This window comes from Pantherophis guttatus, chromosome 14 (assembly GCF_059756535.1).
Source record: "Pantherophis guttatus breed Tessera chromosome 14, ASM5975653v1, whole genome shotgun sequence".
Taxonomy (NCBI): Eukaryota; Metazoa; Chordata; class Lepidosauria; order Squamata; family Colubridae; genus Pantherophis; species Pantherophis guttatus.
Genome location: NC_142076.1, coordinates 2,821,970 through 2,839,641, shown reverse-complemented (window position 1 = coordinate 2,839,641; position 17,672 = coordinate 2,821,970). Strand labels below are relative to the sequence as shown.

At 47.4% G+C, this 17,672-nt stretch overlaps 1 protein-coding gene across 3 annotated transcripts in view; it reads left to right on the top strand.

The window, feature by feature from the left end:
• PKD1 (polycystin 1, transient receptor potential channel interacting) overlaps window positions 1–17,672 on the top strand; it is a 204,593-nt gene that overhangs the window by 85,692 nt on the left and 101,229 nt on the right. For all 3 annotated transcript variants that reach the window (XM_087878425.1, XM_087878423.1, XM_087878424.1), the window contains exons 11-15: window positions 1,450–2,199; window positions 3,640–3,771; window positions 5,799–5,974; window positions 6,835–6,968; window positions 12,345–15,967. In XM_087878425.1, coding sequence (XP_087734551.1) covers window positions 1,450–2,199; window positions 3,640–3,771; window positions 5,799–5,974; window positions 6,835–6,968; window positions 12,345–15,967 — 4,815 coding nt within the window. The remainder of the gene's footprint in view (window positions 1–1,449; window positions 2,200–3,639; window positions 3,772–5,798; window positions 5,975–6,834; window positions 6,969–12,344; window positions 15,968–17,672) is intronic.

Below are 17,672 nucleotides of genomic sequence, written 5' to 3'. Positions count from 1 at the left end.
GGAGGAGGGGAAGAGAGAGAGAGAGAGAGAGAGAGAGAGAGAGAGAGAGAGAGAGAGAGAGAGAGAGTACTGTAAGCTGTTTATAAGGTGTGGCTATGGCTCCCAGCATCAGGGTGACCTGCACGATCACATTGCTTTCAATGTGTAGAAGAGCAAACAGCTTCTCTTTTGCAATCCCTTTCTGTCCAATCAGTCTGCACTGCAAAGTGGGGGTGGGTGAGGGTGGAAACACAAGTCAGACACAGGACAATGCATATTTCTCCACTGTAACGGTGATCACAACACTGAGGGATGCTGCAGAGGTCATAATTGGTTGTAAATGGTTGTAAAATTATTTTTTTCAGCACTGTCAAACAGTGCTGAACAGGTCCATAACTGAGGACTACATGTATGACAAAGCGGCTGTCTAGAGTTGCTTTCTTCTTCTTTTTTAAATCATTCCAGAAAAAGGTTTCTTAATTCTCTGAGCTGCATATTTGTACCCCTTGTGCCCCAGTGCCTACTTCTGCCTTGGGGGGAGGGGACAGTTGCAATCAAGCCACTCCATCCCCCCCACACTCAGACAGACAGATTAAAAGAGTTGGAAGGGACCTTGTAGGTCATCTAGTCCAACCCTCCGCCCAAGCAGGAGACTGTATACCATTTCTAACAGATGGCAGTCCGGTCTTGAAAGCTTCCAGGGATGAAGCTCCCACAACTTCCGAAGGCAACTTCCGTTCCATTCATTGATTGTTCTCACTGTCAGAAAATTCCTCCTTATTTCCAGGTTGAATCTCTCCTTGATCAGTTTCCATCCATTCTTCCTTGTCTAGCTTTGGAAAATAGCTTGTCCCCCTCCTCTCTGTGGCAGCCCCTCAAATATTGGAAGACTGCTATCCTATCTCCCCTGGTCCTTCTCTTCACTAGACTAGCCATGCCCAGTTCCTGCAACCGTTCTTCATATATTTTAGCCTCCAGTCCCCTAATCATCCTGGTTGCTCTTCTCTGCACTCTTTCTAGAGTCTCAACATCTTTTTTATAGTGTGGTGACCAAAACTGGATGCAGTATTCTAGGTGTGGCCTTACTAAGGCTTTATAGAGTGGTATTAGTACCTCACTTCATCTTGATTGTATCCCTCTGTTAATGCAGCATAGGATTGCATTGGCTTTTTTGGATGCTGCTGCTGCACACTGCTGGCTCATATTTAGCTGGTTGTCCACTAAGACTCCAAGATCCCTCTCACAGTCACTGCTATTAAGCCTGGTTTCACCCAGTCTATATGTGTACTTTTCATTTTTCTTGCCTAAGTGTAAGACTTTACTTTTCTCTACATTGGACTACATCTACATTACACTCCCCCACTTTCCTCCAATCCTTAGCTCAGAGTTAGTGAACGGAGGGCGGGGGGTGGGGGGGTGGGGAGCATTGTGTTTTGGAAGAAATAACTCTTGGGTGCTTCTCTTCCATAGTTGCTCTTCAGAAGCAAGGACACCTTTGTCAAACCCAATGATACAGTGAGTGTGCAGCATGATGCCGGGCCTGGCGCTTTGCTCCTTTGCCGTCCCAGCCAAAAACCGTTTACCCAGATGGGCTATTTCACCGTCAGCTCTTTAGATTGGGACCCAAGCTGGCCTGTCCACCCCACTCCCCAAGCCTGGCAGAACGATTCCAGGTGCCCTTTCAGGATCCTGGCGGCTGCTGAAGAGACCGTCCCACTCCTGGTGAAAAATCACTCCAGTGTCCACCGCCCTGGCCTTTATGTGGTGCAGGCCACGGTCAACAATGGCCTCTTCAAGAGGAACTTCTCTTGCGACTTCTGGGCTCTTTCCGCCATCTCGGGCCTCCGTGTTATCTATCCTCCGGAAAAAAGTGGCAAAGTCTACGTGGAAAGCAACAGCACGTGGCTGGTGGTGAAAATCCTTTCCGGGATGAACGCAACCTCCGGCAGGCTGGGGGGCAACCAGAGCTTCCCTTTTGGACGGAGTTGCCCCCCAGCAGTCTCTCCATTGGTGGCAGAGTGCGCAAGAGAGAGCAATGACACCTGGTTCTCCGTAATCCTGCTGGAGGGCATTGGGCACAACCTGAGCACCGTTGTGCTGTGGGCCAAGAACGCCGTGAGCTCACAGAACATCACCGTCAGGGTGAAAGCAGAGGACGCCATCCGAGGACTACGTGTGATGCCAGACCCAGAGACCAGAGTCCTCCAGAACAAGCGTGTGGTGAGTAACCAGCTGCCCATGTGCCCAAGGGACACAGTAGGCATCAGTTTTGTGGCTTGATAAATCTTTTTCCAACAAGATTTCTTTTTTTAATGGCTCAAATTTTGTGGGCTACGGATTGAGTGCAAGGTGAAATATCAACATGTTTTAGTTTCTTAACTTCCTAAGAAACTTAGAAAGAAACTTCGCTTCCTGAGTCTTCCCAGGCTGCATAATTGTGTCTGAAATAAAGAAGCAATTTGCAAAAGGCACGCAATAATGAGAATACATGTATCTTAAGGCTGATGATGTTACCTGGATGGTAATAAAATGTCTTTTAAGACCAGCTTCAGAGAGTCACAAGAGTCTGAGAATGTAGATCAGGGGTCTCCAATCTTGGCAACTTTAAGCCTGGAGGACTTCAACTCCCAGAATTCCCCAGCCAGCAAAGCTGGCTGGGGAATTCTAGGAGTTGAAGTCCTCCAGGCTTAAAGTTGCCAAGGTTGGAGATCCCTGATGTAGATAGTCACATCAGAATTCAGATCTTGAGATGGCTCAGGTGAAATCCTTATTCAGTCCTCAAAGGTGCTCCTTTGCCTGTGTCTAGAAAGGCCTGATGTTTCCCACTGGAAACTTCAAAAACACTACAATGGTTTGCCCCTGCAGAGTCCATTCTCCCCTTCTGCTGGAAGGTCCTTGTGGCTGTAGCAATAACAATAACACTTAGACTTATATACCGCTTTGAAGTGCTTTACAGCCGACACTAAGCGATTTACAGAGTCAGCTTATTGCCCCCAACAATCTGGGTCCCCATTTCATTGACCATGGAAGGATGGAAAGATGTGTCCACCTTGAGCTGGTCAGGATTGAACTCCTGGCAGTCAGCAGAGTCAGCCTGCAATCCTGCATTCTAACTACTGAACCACCATGGTGTGAGAGAGAGAGGAGCAGAGAGAGAGTGGTAGATAGATAGAGGGATGCTAGGTAGATGATAGAGAGATAACTAACAATAGCACTTAGACTTATATACCCCTTTCACAGTGCTTTACAGCCCTCTCTAAGCGGTTTACAGAGTCAGCCTCTTGCCCCCAACAATCTGGGTCCTAATTTTATCCACCTTGGAAGGATGGAAAGCTGAGTCAACCTTGAGCTGGTCAGGATCGAACTGCTGGCAGTCAGCAGTGAGTTAGCCTGCAATACTGCAGTCCAACCACTGCACCACCATGGCTCCTAGCCCAGCCTTGGACATCAGCAGGAGGCTGAATGTCAGACCTGCCTTTTTCACAGTTAATCCTGCTGGTTCCTTCTCAGGAAAAAAAAAGAGCTGATGATGACAGGGCTCAAGCCACCAGCCCTTCAGAGGCTTATCTTGAGCTTGGCCAGGATTGATGAAACAATGGTTAGCATGGATGGACAATGGTTACTCCTTCTGAAATTGCTGCTTGTGCCCCTCCACTGCAGAGCTACATCCCTGTGATGGACGCTGGGTCGGATGTCACCTTCAGGTGGAGACTGGATGACAAGAGCTCCTTTACTTTCTACAATGACGTCTTCCACGTCCTTTACCAGTCCCCGGCTCTGTACAAGCTGTCAGTAAGTTCAGGCCTCCTAGTGGCCCCTCTTTTGGGAACTGTAGCCAAAAACTACGGATTCCCGCTTAAGGTCGCCTCTTGACTGTTCGTCCATAAATTGTGTTTCTCCTTCTGTCTTTCCAAGTGGCAGACAGGATTTTTACCAAGCTTGATTTGCAGTCTGGGATGTATTGTTGTCTTCAGCAGGCAGGGATTCCACAAGGGATCACTCTCCAGGATCAGATTCTTCCCTTGGGACTCCCAATAACGGTTTCTTCTTCTTTTTTTTATCCTGCCAAGGGTAATGAAATAGGAATAGAAATAGGAATAAAAATAGAAATAGAATACTTTATTTGACCAAATATGATTAGACACACAAGGAATTGGTCTCCAGTTCTGAAACTCTCAGTGTACATGCAAAGCAACAGAGTAATCTTCATCAGCATAATAAAACAAATAAGAGGGCGTAGTAAAGAAGATAAGAAGGACAGCAATAGCACTTAGACTTATATGCCGCTTCACAGTGTTTTACAGCCCTCTCTAAGCAGTTTGAAGAGTCAACATATTGCCCCCAACAATCTGGGTCCTCATTTTACCGACCTTGGAAGGGTAATAATACTACAGCCCAGGGGTGAAATCCAGCAGGTTCTGACAGGTTCTGGAGAACCTGGAAATTTTAAGTAGTTCAGAGAACCGGCAAATACCACCTCTGGCTGGTCCCAGAATGGAGATTTTGCAATATTCTTCCCCCAGGAGTGGGGAGGGAATGGGGATTTTGCAATATCATTCCCCCAGGAGTGGGGAGGGAATGGGGATTTTGCAATATTCTTCCCCCAGGAGTGAGGAGGGAATGGGGATTTTGCAATATGGTTCCCCCAGGAGTGGAGAGGTATCCTTCCTCTGGAGTGGGGAGGGAATGGAGATTTTGCAATATCTTACGTCTAAGTGAGAGTTAGGTGTTCAGCAGAATGATGGCATGGGGCGAAAAGCTACCTTTGTGTCTAGTTGTTTTGGCATGCAATGCCTTATAATGGTGTCTTGATGGGAGGAGTTGAAACTGTTTATGTCCAGGATATGAGGGGTCTGTAGATATTTTCTCAGCCCTCTTTCTGACCCACTCAGTATACAGGTCTTCAACCGAAGGCAGGCTGGCTACAGTTATTTTCCCTGCAGTCCTAACCATCCATGGAGTCTGTACCTGTCCTGTATGGTTGCTGTACCAAACCGGACAATTATAGAAGTACAAATAACAGGCTCAGTAATTCCTTTGTAAAACTGTATCAGCAGCTCCTGAGGCTTCTGGCCTTCCTGAGTTGATGCAGGAAGAAAAACCTTCTTTGTGGTGCCTATTTAAATGATGGTTCTAATCCTGGCCCAAAGAAGAATGTTCAATTAATGCACCTAATAGGCAATGTAAAAGCGTACCATTTCGATTTAGCTGAGACAAACTGTTTTGTTAAACTTCAAATCCAAAATGAGCAACTGATACAAGCTAAAGGTCTTGGCTATCACAGGTTAATTCTACCACTTTACACCTCAGCAATCTTGAGTTTATGTACCCTTCCTTGCCTAGTTCATCAAGATTTTCTCTATATTTCAGCAGCCCATGGGATGTTGACTGTTACTTTGGCCCAAGATGGCTTGACATTGATCTTCATATGCTGTCATTCTCACTGTCAGGCTTACAAGTTCTGATTCCAGGAAGGCCACCCACCCACCCACCCACAATAGCTCCCGTAGCTAAAATGAGGGAGAATAATTGCCCCAGATTATCCAGGGATATTCATAGCAGAATGGAAATCTTCATATGATTTTCCCTGATTTAGCATTCTGACCAAGATGCCATTCTGGGGTGTGAGAAGGGATTGAAAGGAGGGCCTCTATGTGCAAAGTGGACATAAAAAGAAAAGGAAAAGGCAGAGCACGATCTATAAATTCCCCTTGTAACCTGGAGGGAAAAAGAACAATGAAAATTGTGAAATGGCAGATGCCGCCAGTCCTGTATTGGGGGGATGAAGTGGCAAAGCAGCTTGTCTGTGATCTCTCCAGCTTACAGCCTCAAACAACGTCAGCAACATCACCGTCTGCTACAACATCACTGTGGAGGAGATGAACAGGATGAAGGACCTGAAGGTCTCGGAGATCTTGACCCATGTCCCTCAGAACAGCAGCTTGGAACTGTCGGCAACCGTGACGGTGGATTCGGCTGTCGATGCCAGATTCCTGTGAGTTTTTTCACTGGCTCTCCAGCAGACCAAGAGGGGGAGGTCCACCCTTCCCCAGCATTCAGGCCAATGAGTGGTCCAGAAAGACCAGTGGAAATGCCCCTTGAGAGATATCCCAAAGGTGCTTTTCCAAGAGGCAACTGGACTTTCTGGTTTTTCTCTGAAGACATTTCGCCTCTCATCCAAGAAGCTTCTTCCGCTCTGACTGGATGGTGGGGAATGGAAGGATTTATACTTCTTGCAGACAGCTGGTCATCTGCATCCTTTTAGAGGGTCGTTGAAGCACTTGGAGGTTTATCTGTGTCCTCAGGGTCACCTGAGTGGTGCAAATGGGTGTGGAGCCTTCTTAGAACTGCTAAATGACTGTGTTGTAGACTGGAGATAGATGATGTTGTATCCCTCCCCCTCTGTTGAGAGAGGGCTGTTCAGTTTTGACCTAGATGGCCTTTTTGACTCCTCTTTCAAAGCAGCAGTCCTCTCTGTCCAAAACGTGGACTTTGCTATCTTCAAAAGAGTGGCCTTCGTCTTTTAAATGCAGATGGACCACTGAATCTAATCCCGATGGGTTTGTTCTCCTATGTTGTGCCTTGTGTTTACTGACAACCATGAGGTGGATGACTGAGAATCTCCATAGACCTTTGAGAGATGCAGCCTTTTAAAACTGTGCAGGGAAAAGTCATTTTGTGCCTTTTATTTTTACACATCTTTTATACACCTTTTACACACATTCCAGTAGAGAGAAGTTCCCTCAGGATGGGCTCCAGTCTTTACTACTTTGGCCAAAAAAAGTAAACTGAACTCAGGAGTTAACAACTGACCCGTTGCTCTTCTACTGACCTTCTCATTTTCTGACTCCCCAGGTGGGACTTTGGTGATGGTGACCAAGCCATTTTGGAGTTTCATCCTCCCTATAACGAATCCTTCCTGAAGCCAGATCCCAAGATTCACCAGGTGCAAATTGGGCACAATCTTTCCCATGTCTACCAAGACCCAGGTGAGAAATTCTTCGGATATTTGAAATCAAAATCAAATAGGAGCCACACTTCCAGCAGCTTCCGTATCTCTTCAGCGAATTGTGATTAAGTAAACTATGCACAGATATTTGGGGAGAGGGGACCAAGTCAAAGCAGTGGAAGAAAGGGTCAGGCTGAAGTCTGCATTGGAGTTAACTTAAAATGCCCTAATACAGGGGTCTCCAACCCTTGGGCCATGGCCCGTTCAGAACTGGGCTGTAGAAGTGGTAGGCGAGCACTCATGTGTCTGCAGCCCCACTTGTGCGCACAGTGGGCGAGTGAGTGCACAAACGCAGCTCCGTTTGTGCTTGTGCATACGGAGTTGCTGCACTCATGCGCCACTCACGTGGAAGCATCTCTTCACCCTACACACCGGTCTACAAAGCTGGAAAGGTTGGAGACCATTGTTCTAATAGGATTACTCCCACAATAATTAACAACTATCTGTCCCAGCTAAAACTAAAGCTAAAACTGAGGCAGAACCAAAGGCTTCCAGCTTCATAGGCAGTCCTGCGGCCATGGATCCGCACCCTGAGCCTCTTATCCTTGCTTAAATTGGCTAATGTTTCTTTTCTCTTTTTACTTTCTCTCCTTTCCTGTTCCTCTCACCATCTCCTCCAGCAGCAGCACCTTTCTCTTGTCCTTCCTTCTCTTCCATCGTATTGGGTGACTGTCCTGCCATCCTCAGGTAGCCCTCTTGTAACTCTTGCAATGATTGTCCTCCTATATTCTGAACTGGCTAAATTGCAGAGTTTGGGGTTTGGATAGGAGAAATTGGGTTTAGAGAGAGGACAAAGGGAAGCACGTTCAGCAGTGTTTCTCAACCTTGGGAAGTTTAACACGGGTGGACTTCAACTCCCAGGATTCCCCAGCCCAGAACATCTAAATTGGGACAGGAAAAGAAACTGGCATTGGGAAGATGGTCTGACATTTGAGGGTTGTTTTTGCGAAATAACCTTTGCTGCCTTAATAGCCAGCATCATCGTGCATTGCTTGTTGTGGTTTGCAATCTGCAGATAATGCCATTATTGTTTATTCATCTGTTCGTGTACTTGTATGTTGCTGCGTATTCATTTGCACATCAGATGCTGCTGTGTGTCTTGGGGAGGGGGGAAAAGGGGGATCCCCTAGCTCCCTTTCTGGCTTAGATTCCTTGGTTCTCTCAATAGCAAAAGGAGGAGGAGGGTTAATGAAGTGCAACAGAAGATGGTCAGAGAAAGACTCAATTGCCAGCAAGGACAATTTCTGAAATTATAGAAATTTAGCTTCTACGCCTACATTTCGGAGGGATTTGGCTTATAAGAAAATTGGGGTGGTGATTTAATTTAGAATACAGAGACTCCTCATTTAGCGACTGTTTGAAGATGGAGCCGAGGGATACTTAAACCCAGATTCAAAGTTCTGACACGTCCCGTCCCATCCCTCCCAGTCACAAGATTGTATTTTGGGCACTCAGCAACTAACTCATAATTGGAGTTTGCAACATCCCATGATTATTACCACAATTTATGTTGATCTTTTTTTTTTGCCAGAAACTGGTGTTTATTTCTGGTTTCTGGCAAAAAACACTTACTGCGGACAATGGATTCACTTAATGATTGCTGTGTTCAATCAATGACCCGCGTGATTCACTTAGCAACCAGCACAACTGACAGTTGTAATTTTATTTATTTATTTATCAAAATTCTATGCTGCCCATCCCGCCAAGGCTTACTTTGCACTTACATATATAAACATGGAAATAAAATGTAAATCCTTCTGTTTGATCATTAGCTGTGGTCTGTTTGTAGCTCTCAGATTTCTTGCTGATGAATGGATGAATGCTAGTCAGGGCCATCAGTGGCGGATGAGTGAAAAAAAGCCAAGAGGGTGACTTCATTCGTGCAGTTCCAACCACTATCTTGATATTTTGATCTCCCTATAAATTCCAGATTCTTGTTTACTCTTCTTGCTGCAAAATTTAATGAGAAATGTAGTTTCAGAATTAGTATGAGACACTTGGTAAGATGTCAAGGGGACTTCATAGGTCAACCTCAGGATTGGAGTTGCCTCCCGCAGAAACTTTAGGAAAACTTCAGTTACGGAAAGGAAGGAGAAAGAAGTCCAAGGGATTATCTAGAATAAGGGTGTCAAACTCGATTTCACTGAGGGCCTCATCAGGGTTGTGTTTGACCTTGGGGGGGAGGGGCATGGCTAGGGGGCGTGGCCAGCTCAATGTCACTCATGTCTGGGGCACCTGTGGTGATCCGGGCAGCCCCCTCCAGGCTCCATTTTTGGCTGGGATGGCCTCCTGCAGCGCTCTGCCAGTGAAAACGGGTGCCCTCCCCAAGTTCCGTTTTCACTGGCAGAGGCACCGCAGTCCTTTGCTGTTTCCCGGATGGACCCGCAGGCCAGATCTAAGCACCCCATGGGCTGGATCCTGCCCACTGGCCTTGAGTTTGACACCCCTGATCTAGAAAAAGAATGCTGCCAATCAGATTGTATTTGCAATTATCCAGTTTGGGGAATTTTATGAGCTTTTCATGTATGTTCTTTTAAACCAGGGGTGTCAAAGTCAAGGCCCGTGGGCCAGATCCGGCCCTCATGGTGCTTAGATCTGGCTCGTGGGGCCACCCTGGAAACAGAGAGGGACTGGCCCGTGGTGCCTCTGTCAGCGAAAATGGAGCTCTGGAAGCCCACGTGTGGCCCTCCCGAGCTCCGTTTTCTCTGGCAGAAAGGCGGAGGCGGAGCTCGGGAGCCCCTTTTCGCTGACAAAGCAGTTGGGCCACCACAGGCACCCCTACACGAGTGACATTGAGCTGGCCACGCCCACCACGGCCGCACTCACCCTGGCCCCCGAGGTCAAACACAACCCTGATGCGGCCCTCAGTGAAATCAAGTTTGACACCCCTGTTTTAAGCAAAGATTCAGAGTAGCTGAGCATGTTTATTTATTTTATTAGACTTATGTGTTATTCTCATAATTGAATAACAATTATGCATGAATATACAATCCTGCCATGTGTAAACAGAATTAAAAACAACTGAGAAATAGAGCCATAAATTAATAAACTAAACTAAATTAATTTAATAAATTAAATTAATTAAATATTCCAATGCTGAGGAGCCATAGAAAGTCAGAGCATCATACATTCTCAGGTGGTGGTGGTGAATCTTATTTAATTCATCCTCCTACCTCACCCCCCAAAGAAAAGGCCTGCTGTAACAATCCAGTTTTGATTGCCTTCCTAATCCTGCGAAGTTGAGACAAGTGAAAACGTGGAGGATGTTATTCCAGGGAAGGGAAGTAGCACTCAATGCCAATAAATGAGAACACAAACTTCCCAGATCACATGAAAATAAAACCAAATGTCTGCTCCAAATTCTGAGCTAAGAAAAAGACCACGAAGAAGAAACAGATGTGCTCAGTCGGTTCTCTTTCTGCCCTAATGGACAGTTTCCTTCTCTTCGCATTCATCCATTCAATCCTGTCTTTTCCTTACTGTGAGGGACAGTTGCAATTTGATGCGTGGCTCAGAGGTAGACTGGAGGGGTCTAGGACCGTGATGGCAAACCTATTTGTGGCAAACCAGAAGTGGCACACAGAGCCATCTCTTCAGGCACACCAGCTGTTGCCCGTTTCTCTTCTGGGTTCTGGTGCGCACATGCACACCAGCCAGCTGGTCTTCACATGCGCGGGAGCACCAGAACCTGGAAGAGTAGCTTCCTGGCACGCATGCACGCGCTGGAAAGCTGAGCTTCCGGTTTCTGGCACGCACATGCGTGCCAGCCAGCTGGTCTTCACACGTGTATGTGCTCCAGAAATCGGAAGACCAGGTGACCGGCGCACATGCGCACGTCGGAAACTGAAAGCTCAGTGTCATAGAGTTACTTGGGTGTTACTTGGAACCCTGACACTCAACTTCCCAGCACGCGAATGCATGCTCCTGTTTCGGCACTCAGTGCCAAAAAGGTTCGCCAACACTGGTCTAGGACAACTCTCCGTGGCTGACTTGTCCCAGCCAACTCACTATGAGACAAGTCGCTGTGGGACAATTCAATGCGTGTGTTCAAGTTCCAAGTATTAACTCCATATAAAGCAGAACTCCAAGGCAAGCAAGTTCCTCAAAGAACAATTTTATTGGAGATATCATATTGACACAAACTGGTGAAAACTGACTCTGAAAGTTCCCGTGGTCTTCACCTGATTAAAAAGTGAAAGTTCCCCCTTTCCCCAGAAAATCCCCCCCCCCTGAAGCAGTCACATTGTCCAATCAAAGTGCTTTCTGGTTGCATGGTAACTGGACTCCTCCTCTCCCCAGCCACCTGTTGGAATGTCCTTGGTTCCGACAGGAAATTATTTTGTTTTGACTACAAACCCCCATCTAACTATGTCCCCCCTCCCTGTCCCTTCTTCACAGTGTGGCAACCCTGAAGCCTCAAAGATGGCCCCTGTCAGGTTCACTTCAGAGTTGACAGCGTAATAATCAAGAAAGGGACAAGTGAATTGCAGCAGGCCTTGTCTTGCTTTAGGTTTGACCCTTCTCAATTTAGAAGTCCTTGAGGCTGGGTGCAGTACACTTGTCCTTCTCTTGAATTATCCCGCGTTGAATTGTCCCATGGCGAGTTGGCCGTGGCAAGTAGTCCCATTCCGGCCTGCAGTGAGGGAATTATTGGTCATCTCAATTTGCCATTCCTGAGGCAAAGAATCAAATCAAATCAAATCCTATTCCAGATAAGAACATCTGGAGCGGGGGAATAAACCTGATTTCTTAGAAATCGGTAGGCCCTTCTTTCTATCAGCACAAAGAGCTAAACTGAGTTTCAGGCTGTTGCATCCATGTGTAACAAAAGCCCTTTCCTTTGCAATGCATCCTGGGGTCCAAGGGAAAGACCACCGCATCAAGGGGGCTTTGCTGACAGTTTATCAGAGTACCTGGCTTCCTGCTCAGCAAGGTTGAGGCACTTCTGGCATGGCTGAAAGGAGGAGAAATACATTGGTTAGGTTTGCCTGGCAAGCTATGGACCGTGTGTGTGTGTGTGTGTACGTGTACACACCTTGGCAATCTTAAGACCTGTGGACCAACTCCCAGAATTCCCTAGTCAGCCATGCTGGTTGGGGAATTATGGGAGTTGAAGTCCACAAGTTTTAGTTGCCAAGGTTGGACACTGTGCTATAGATTGAGTGACGGAAATGAGATTGGGTAGTTTGTATTGAGATCACAGGCCGTCCCGTGAAAGCACGGCCTGGTTTTTCCTGCTTGAGCATGGCGGACTGTGTGAGTTCAGCAGTATTGATTTTTAATCCTGACCTGGATTTCTGATCCATTGGAAAAATGAACAGTTCTGATTCTTTTTTTCTCTAATTTTCCCCTGCAGGTGAATACAGCCTGACTGTTGTAGTCTCCAATGAATTTGAGAACCTGACTTATTCAACCCCTGTCCACATCTATGCTTACCTAACAGAAGTGACCATGCAAGTAGCCTCAGATGTTTTGGTGGTGGGCCATCCTGTCACCTTTGGAGCCCAAGCGATGCCCTCTGGCTTCAGAGTTTCTTATACCTGGAATTTTGGGGATGGTTCAGAAGCATTTGTGGAAAGCCAGGCCGCCGTAGTCCATACCTACAGTTCCAGAGGGACGTACAAAGTCAGGGTGCAAGCCAATAACACCATCAGCACTGTTGAGACATGGCAGCATTACCGGGTCTTTGAAGAGATCAGTGGGTTGTGGGTATCCTTGAATGAAACCATAGAGCTTCGCACTCCGATTGAGATCAGCGCTTCTGTGGAAACAGGAGATAATATCACCTGGATATTTGACATGGGTGATGGGACCATCGTGGAGACTCCTTTGGCATCCGTAAAACATACTTATTTAAAGGAGATGAACTGCACCGTAAACGTAACTGCCATGAATCCAGTTAATTCTCTTTCCCGAGCTGTGCCCATCCAGATATTTGTGCTAATGGTGCTCAAGATTGAGCCTTCCTCTTGTATCCGAGAAGACCCTGAAGTGCAGCTCACAGCTCACGTTTCAGGTAATCCCCAAAACTACTTTTTTGACTGGACATTCGGCGACGGCTCATCCAACATCACCGTGTATGGGGATCCAACAGTGATACACAACTTCACCACCAGTGGAATCTTCTTCCTGTCTTTGGTCCTTTCCAGCAAGGTCAACAGAGCAGAGTACTATACAGAGATTTGCGTGGAGCCAGAGGTCACCAACGTGACACTTTCGGTAAGGCCAGAACTGGTGTGGCTTGGCAACGAGACCAAATTTCAAGTCACAGCCTTGCCGCCTTACCGCTACCGTTATCTTTGGGACTTTGGGACGAATGACTCTGCCAGGTTTGGTGGGACCGAAGTGAGCTATACCTACAAAAGTCCAGGTGACTATATGGTCATGGTGACCGTCTGCAACAATGTCTCTTTCAACAATGTCTCAGCATTAGTGGAAGTCCAGGAGCCGGTTGGGGTGGCCAAGATTGAATCAAACAGCTCAAAGATTTTGGAGCTGAACCAAGTTTATCTCTTCTGGGCCAATGTCACTGGGACCAAAGTTAGTTATTTGTGGTACTTTGGGGATGGGACGTCCCAGTTGGGAAAATTCATCACCCATTCTTACAACAAGAGCGGTACCCATACCATCAGTTTGACGTGCTGGAACGATGTCAGCTTCCACGAGGCCAAGATGAACGTGACCGTGAAGAGGCGCCTGCAGGGCCTGAGCATTAATGCCAGCAGGACGGTGGTGCCTCTGAACGGTTCTGTGAGTTTCACGGCCACCCTTCTGGCGGGCACTGCCATCCGGTACTCTTGGATCTTGTGCGACAGATGCACTCCCATCCCGGGTCTTTCCACCATTTCCTACACGTTTCGCTCCGTTGGGACGTTCAATGTGATTGTGACGGCCGAGAATGAGATCGGGGGCCTGCAGAGCAGCATCTTCGTCTATGTCTTGCAGCAGATAGAAGGGCTGCAGATCACTGGGGGAGACTTCCTGGACAACATTTACTTCCCCACCAATAAGACGCTGCAGCTACAAGCAGCCGTGAAAGACGGAACAAACATCTCTTACAGCTGGACTGTCCTGAAGGAAAGTCACCCTGTGCAGACGTTTACCGGGAAGGCTTTCTCCTTAGTCATTCTGGAAGCAGGCGTCTTTGCTGTCCATCTGAAAGCCACCAACATGCTGGGAAGCTCAGCCGTCAACAAGACAGTGGAGTTCATTGAGGAGGTGGGCGCCTTAAAGCCAATTGCCACCCCCAATCCTGCTGCAGTCAACACAACTGTTAACATAAGCGTCATTGCGGCTGCCGGAAGTGGGCTGCTGTACACTTGGCACTTTGAAGATGGCCTTTCTCTCTGCACAGCCTCCAGTACCATCGCATACTCTTTCCCGAGTCCAGGCGCCCAAACCGTTGCCGTGGTGGCAGGAAACAAGTTTGGTTCTGCCAATGCGTCCCTTGTGGTGTGCGTGCAGGAACCAGTAGCGGGCCCAGAGATTAGGATCGTAAGGCCAAACAGCAGTTCTGTAGAATCGGGCACCGTGGTGAACTTTGCTGGGGAGCTTGAAAGGGGATCTGACGTACTCTGGATGTGGAAGATGCAGGACAAAACCATCTCAGGCCAAAGGGTGGCTCTCAATTTTCCCGTGGCAGGAATTTTCCCTGTCTGCTTGAACGCTTCTAATGACATCAGCTGGGACGTAGCTTGCCTCAATTTGACGGTGCAAGACGCAGTCCAGGGTCTGAAGCTCAGCGTAAGCAAGGACGTGCTGCAGCCAGGGGAACTGGTCTCTTTTGAGGTTGAAATATCTTCTGGTTCCTCCGTGAGCTATGGGATCACCATCGGGCGTAACCACTCCGAGATCCTCAGTACTTCCAGCTTCACCTACAAGTTCAGCCAGGTTGGAGAGTACTTAGTGAGAGTAACTGCAGAGAATGAAGTAAGTGTGGCTTACGCCGAGCATCTTATCGTGGTGCTGGAGGCCGTGCGTGGCCTCCAGATCACCGATTGCTGTGAACGAGGAATGCCTGCTGCGGTGGAGAAACAGTTCACAGCTCGGATTGAGAGCGGCTCACAGGTGTCTTACGTCTGGCAGTTCACCTTAGTAAAAGAGCAGCAACGTTCCCAGGTTCACTTGGAGGGCCAAAGTGTCTTTTACACCCCAGAAGCAGCGGGGCAGTTGGACATCCACCTGTGCGCTTTCAACAGTCTGAGCAGCCTGAACGTAACTGTGGTGATCCAAGTCCAAGATTTCATCCTCCAGCTTTCCATCCAGCCCGTTGATTCCTTTGTCAACCGCACAACTTGGTTCGAAGCCTCCGTGCTGCCCAGTGCCAAAGAAGTCCTGTTCTGGTGGCATTTTGGGGATGGCTCTCCAGCTGTGCAAACAAGCGTGCCATCTGTCAGCCATGTTTATCTGAGGCCTGGCGATTATGCGGTGGGGGTGAATGCCACCAACCTCATCAGCTTCTCCATTGCCCACTGCACGGTCACGGTCCGAATCCTGGAGTGCGAGGAACCAGAAGCAGAGCTTGCTTTACCTGCTCAGGTGTTTATGAAAAGATCCCAGAAGAATTATCTGGAGGCCCAGATTGACTTGCGAGGATGCACCAGGTACCAGACTGCCTACCTCTGGGAGATCTACAAAGCCCCGAGCTGCCTACACCTGGAGGCTTTTGCCAAAGTCCGGTTGGTCAACGTGGATGTGAGCCGGCCACAGTTGGTCATTCCCAAGCTTACCCTGGATCTCGGCAACTACTGCTTCAAATTCTTGGTCTCTTTCGGTGATACTCCTCTGTCTAAAAGCATTTTTGCCAATGTGACAGTTTTGCCCAATAAACTGGTGCCCATCATTGATGGAGGATCGTACCGTGTGTGGTCCAGCACCCGGGACTTGATCTTGGATGGCGAGAAATCCTATGACCCTAACTGGGAAGACTGGGAACAGACACCGTTATATTATCACTGGACTTGCATCTCCTCTTCCAAAGTAAGTGGAACCATTTGCCTGAATGGTGTAGGGCTTCCTGCCTAAGCAGGGGGGTTGGACTAGAAGACCTCCAAGGTCCCTTCCAACTCTGTTATTCTAAGTGAACCTGGGTGTTGCCCCCTGAACTGAGCTTTAGATTAGTTGGGGAGCACTTCCTTCAGGGTAGGGACTCCCTATTTTTACTTGGTTGTAAGTCACCTAGAGTGGCCTCTTGGTAAGTTGGGTGGCAGATCAATTAATGAAACTAATAGATAAATAAATTTCTCCACCCAGCTAAATTCAGGATCTGGCTTTTGCCATCAATCGCTTTGAACTTTTAGGGCATACGATTGGCTAGCCTGTAATCCCTCACACTTCTGCTGTGACTTTGGCCACAGATCGTGACGCACGTGGCACCTCCAGCTTGCCAGTGGCTGAGCCAAGAATGCCAAGCAATGCAAGTGTTGCCAATGGTCTTTGCTACTCACTCTCAGCCTGGTACAGGAAATCCAGTCTCTCCACACATCTCTGTATTTGGTTGCACAGACAAAAAGCTCTTTCTGTTGAGGCGTTTCCGCTTATTTTCAGCTGGAATCCACCTACTAGTAATTTAAAACTTTTAGCCTTAATACATTGGATATTTTGGAATTTAAATGTAGTTGTTTATTTCTTCACGTTTAAATACCAGGGTTCTCCTTGAAAGATGTAACTGTTAGCCCAGCGAGCAATCTCACATGTACATCAGTGCCTTCCTAGACAGGCTGAGCTGCTCTGAAAAATGCCCTGTTCATTTCCTAGGTAGGAAAGTTTCCACTCGGCCTCCCAAAAAGAAGCTTTGCTTAAGACCAAGACAGAGCAAGCACTTTAAGCAAGCTGAAAGTCTGTAGAGATTCTCAGTCCTCCAGGTCCTGGTTGTCCCAAAGGTGCTTTTTCAGGAGGCAACTGGACTTCCTTGTTTTTTCTTTTGAAGGCGTTTCACTTCTCATCCAAGAAGCTTCTTCAGCTCTTGACAGGATGGTGGGGAATGGAAGGATTTTTATTCCTTGCAGACACCTGGTCATTTGCATCCTTTAAGAGGGTCGTTGAGGCCACTTGGAGATTTATCTGTATCCTCAGGGTCACCTGAGTGGTCCTCCTGGTTCCTGTAGTCTGCAATTTTTTCCCCCTCTGGAAATCCAGTCCTACTCCCACACCATTCCAAGGGTGTTTATCCCAAATTGCATAGCTAAAAGTCTGTAGAGATTCTCAGTCATCCAGGTCAAGGTTGTCCCAAAGGTGCTTTTTTCAGGAGGCAACTAGACTTTCTTTCTTTTCTTTTTTCTTTTGAAGACGATTCGCTTCTCATCCAAGAATCTTCTTCAGCTCTGACAGGATAGTGGGGAACTTTAAGCAAGCTGCCTCTTCTGTTCAGTTGCCTGAGTTTTATTTCTGTCAGTTTTTCTATCTGGTTGTGAGCAACTGGGGTCATTCACAGCAGAGCAGAATCATAAAATCTCAGGCAAAAGCAAACAGAAGAAAATTGTTTAGTCTTGCAGGTGAGGGGGATTAAGAAAGGAGTGGGGATTTTTTTTTCAAGAACGCAAGAAAAGAGGAGCTTTCAAAACAGAAGACTACAGAAAGACACAAATCTGATTGAGAATATTTGATTGTGAATTAATTCAAGTGGCTTTTGAGCTAGATTGGCACTCTTGATTAGGAGTGACTTGAGATTCTTGATTCAGATCAG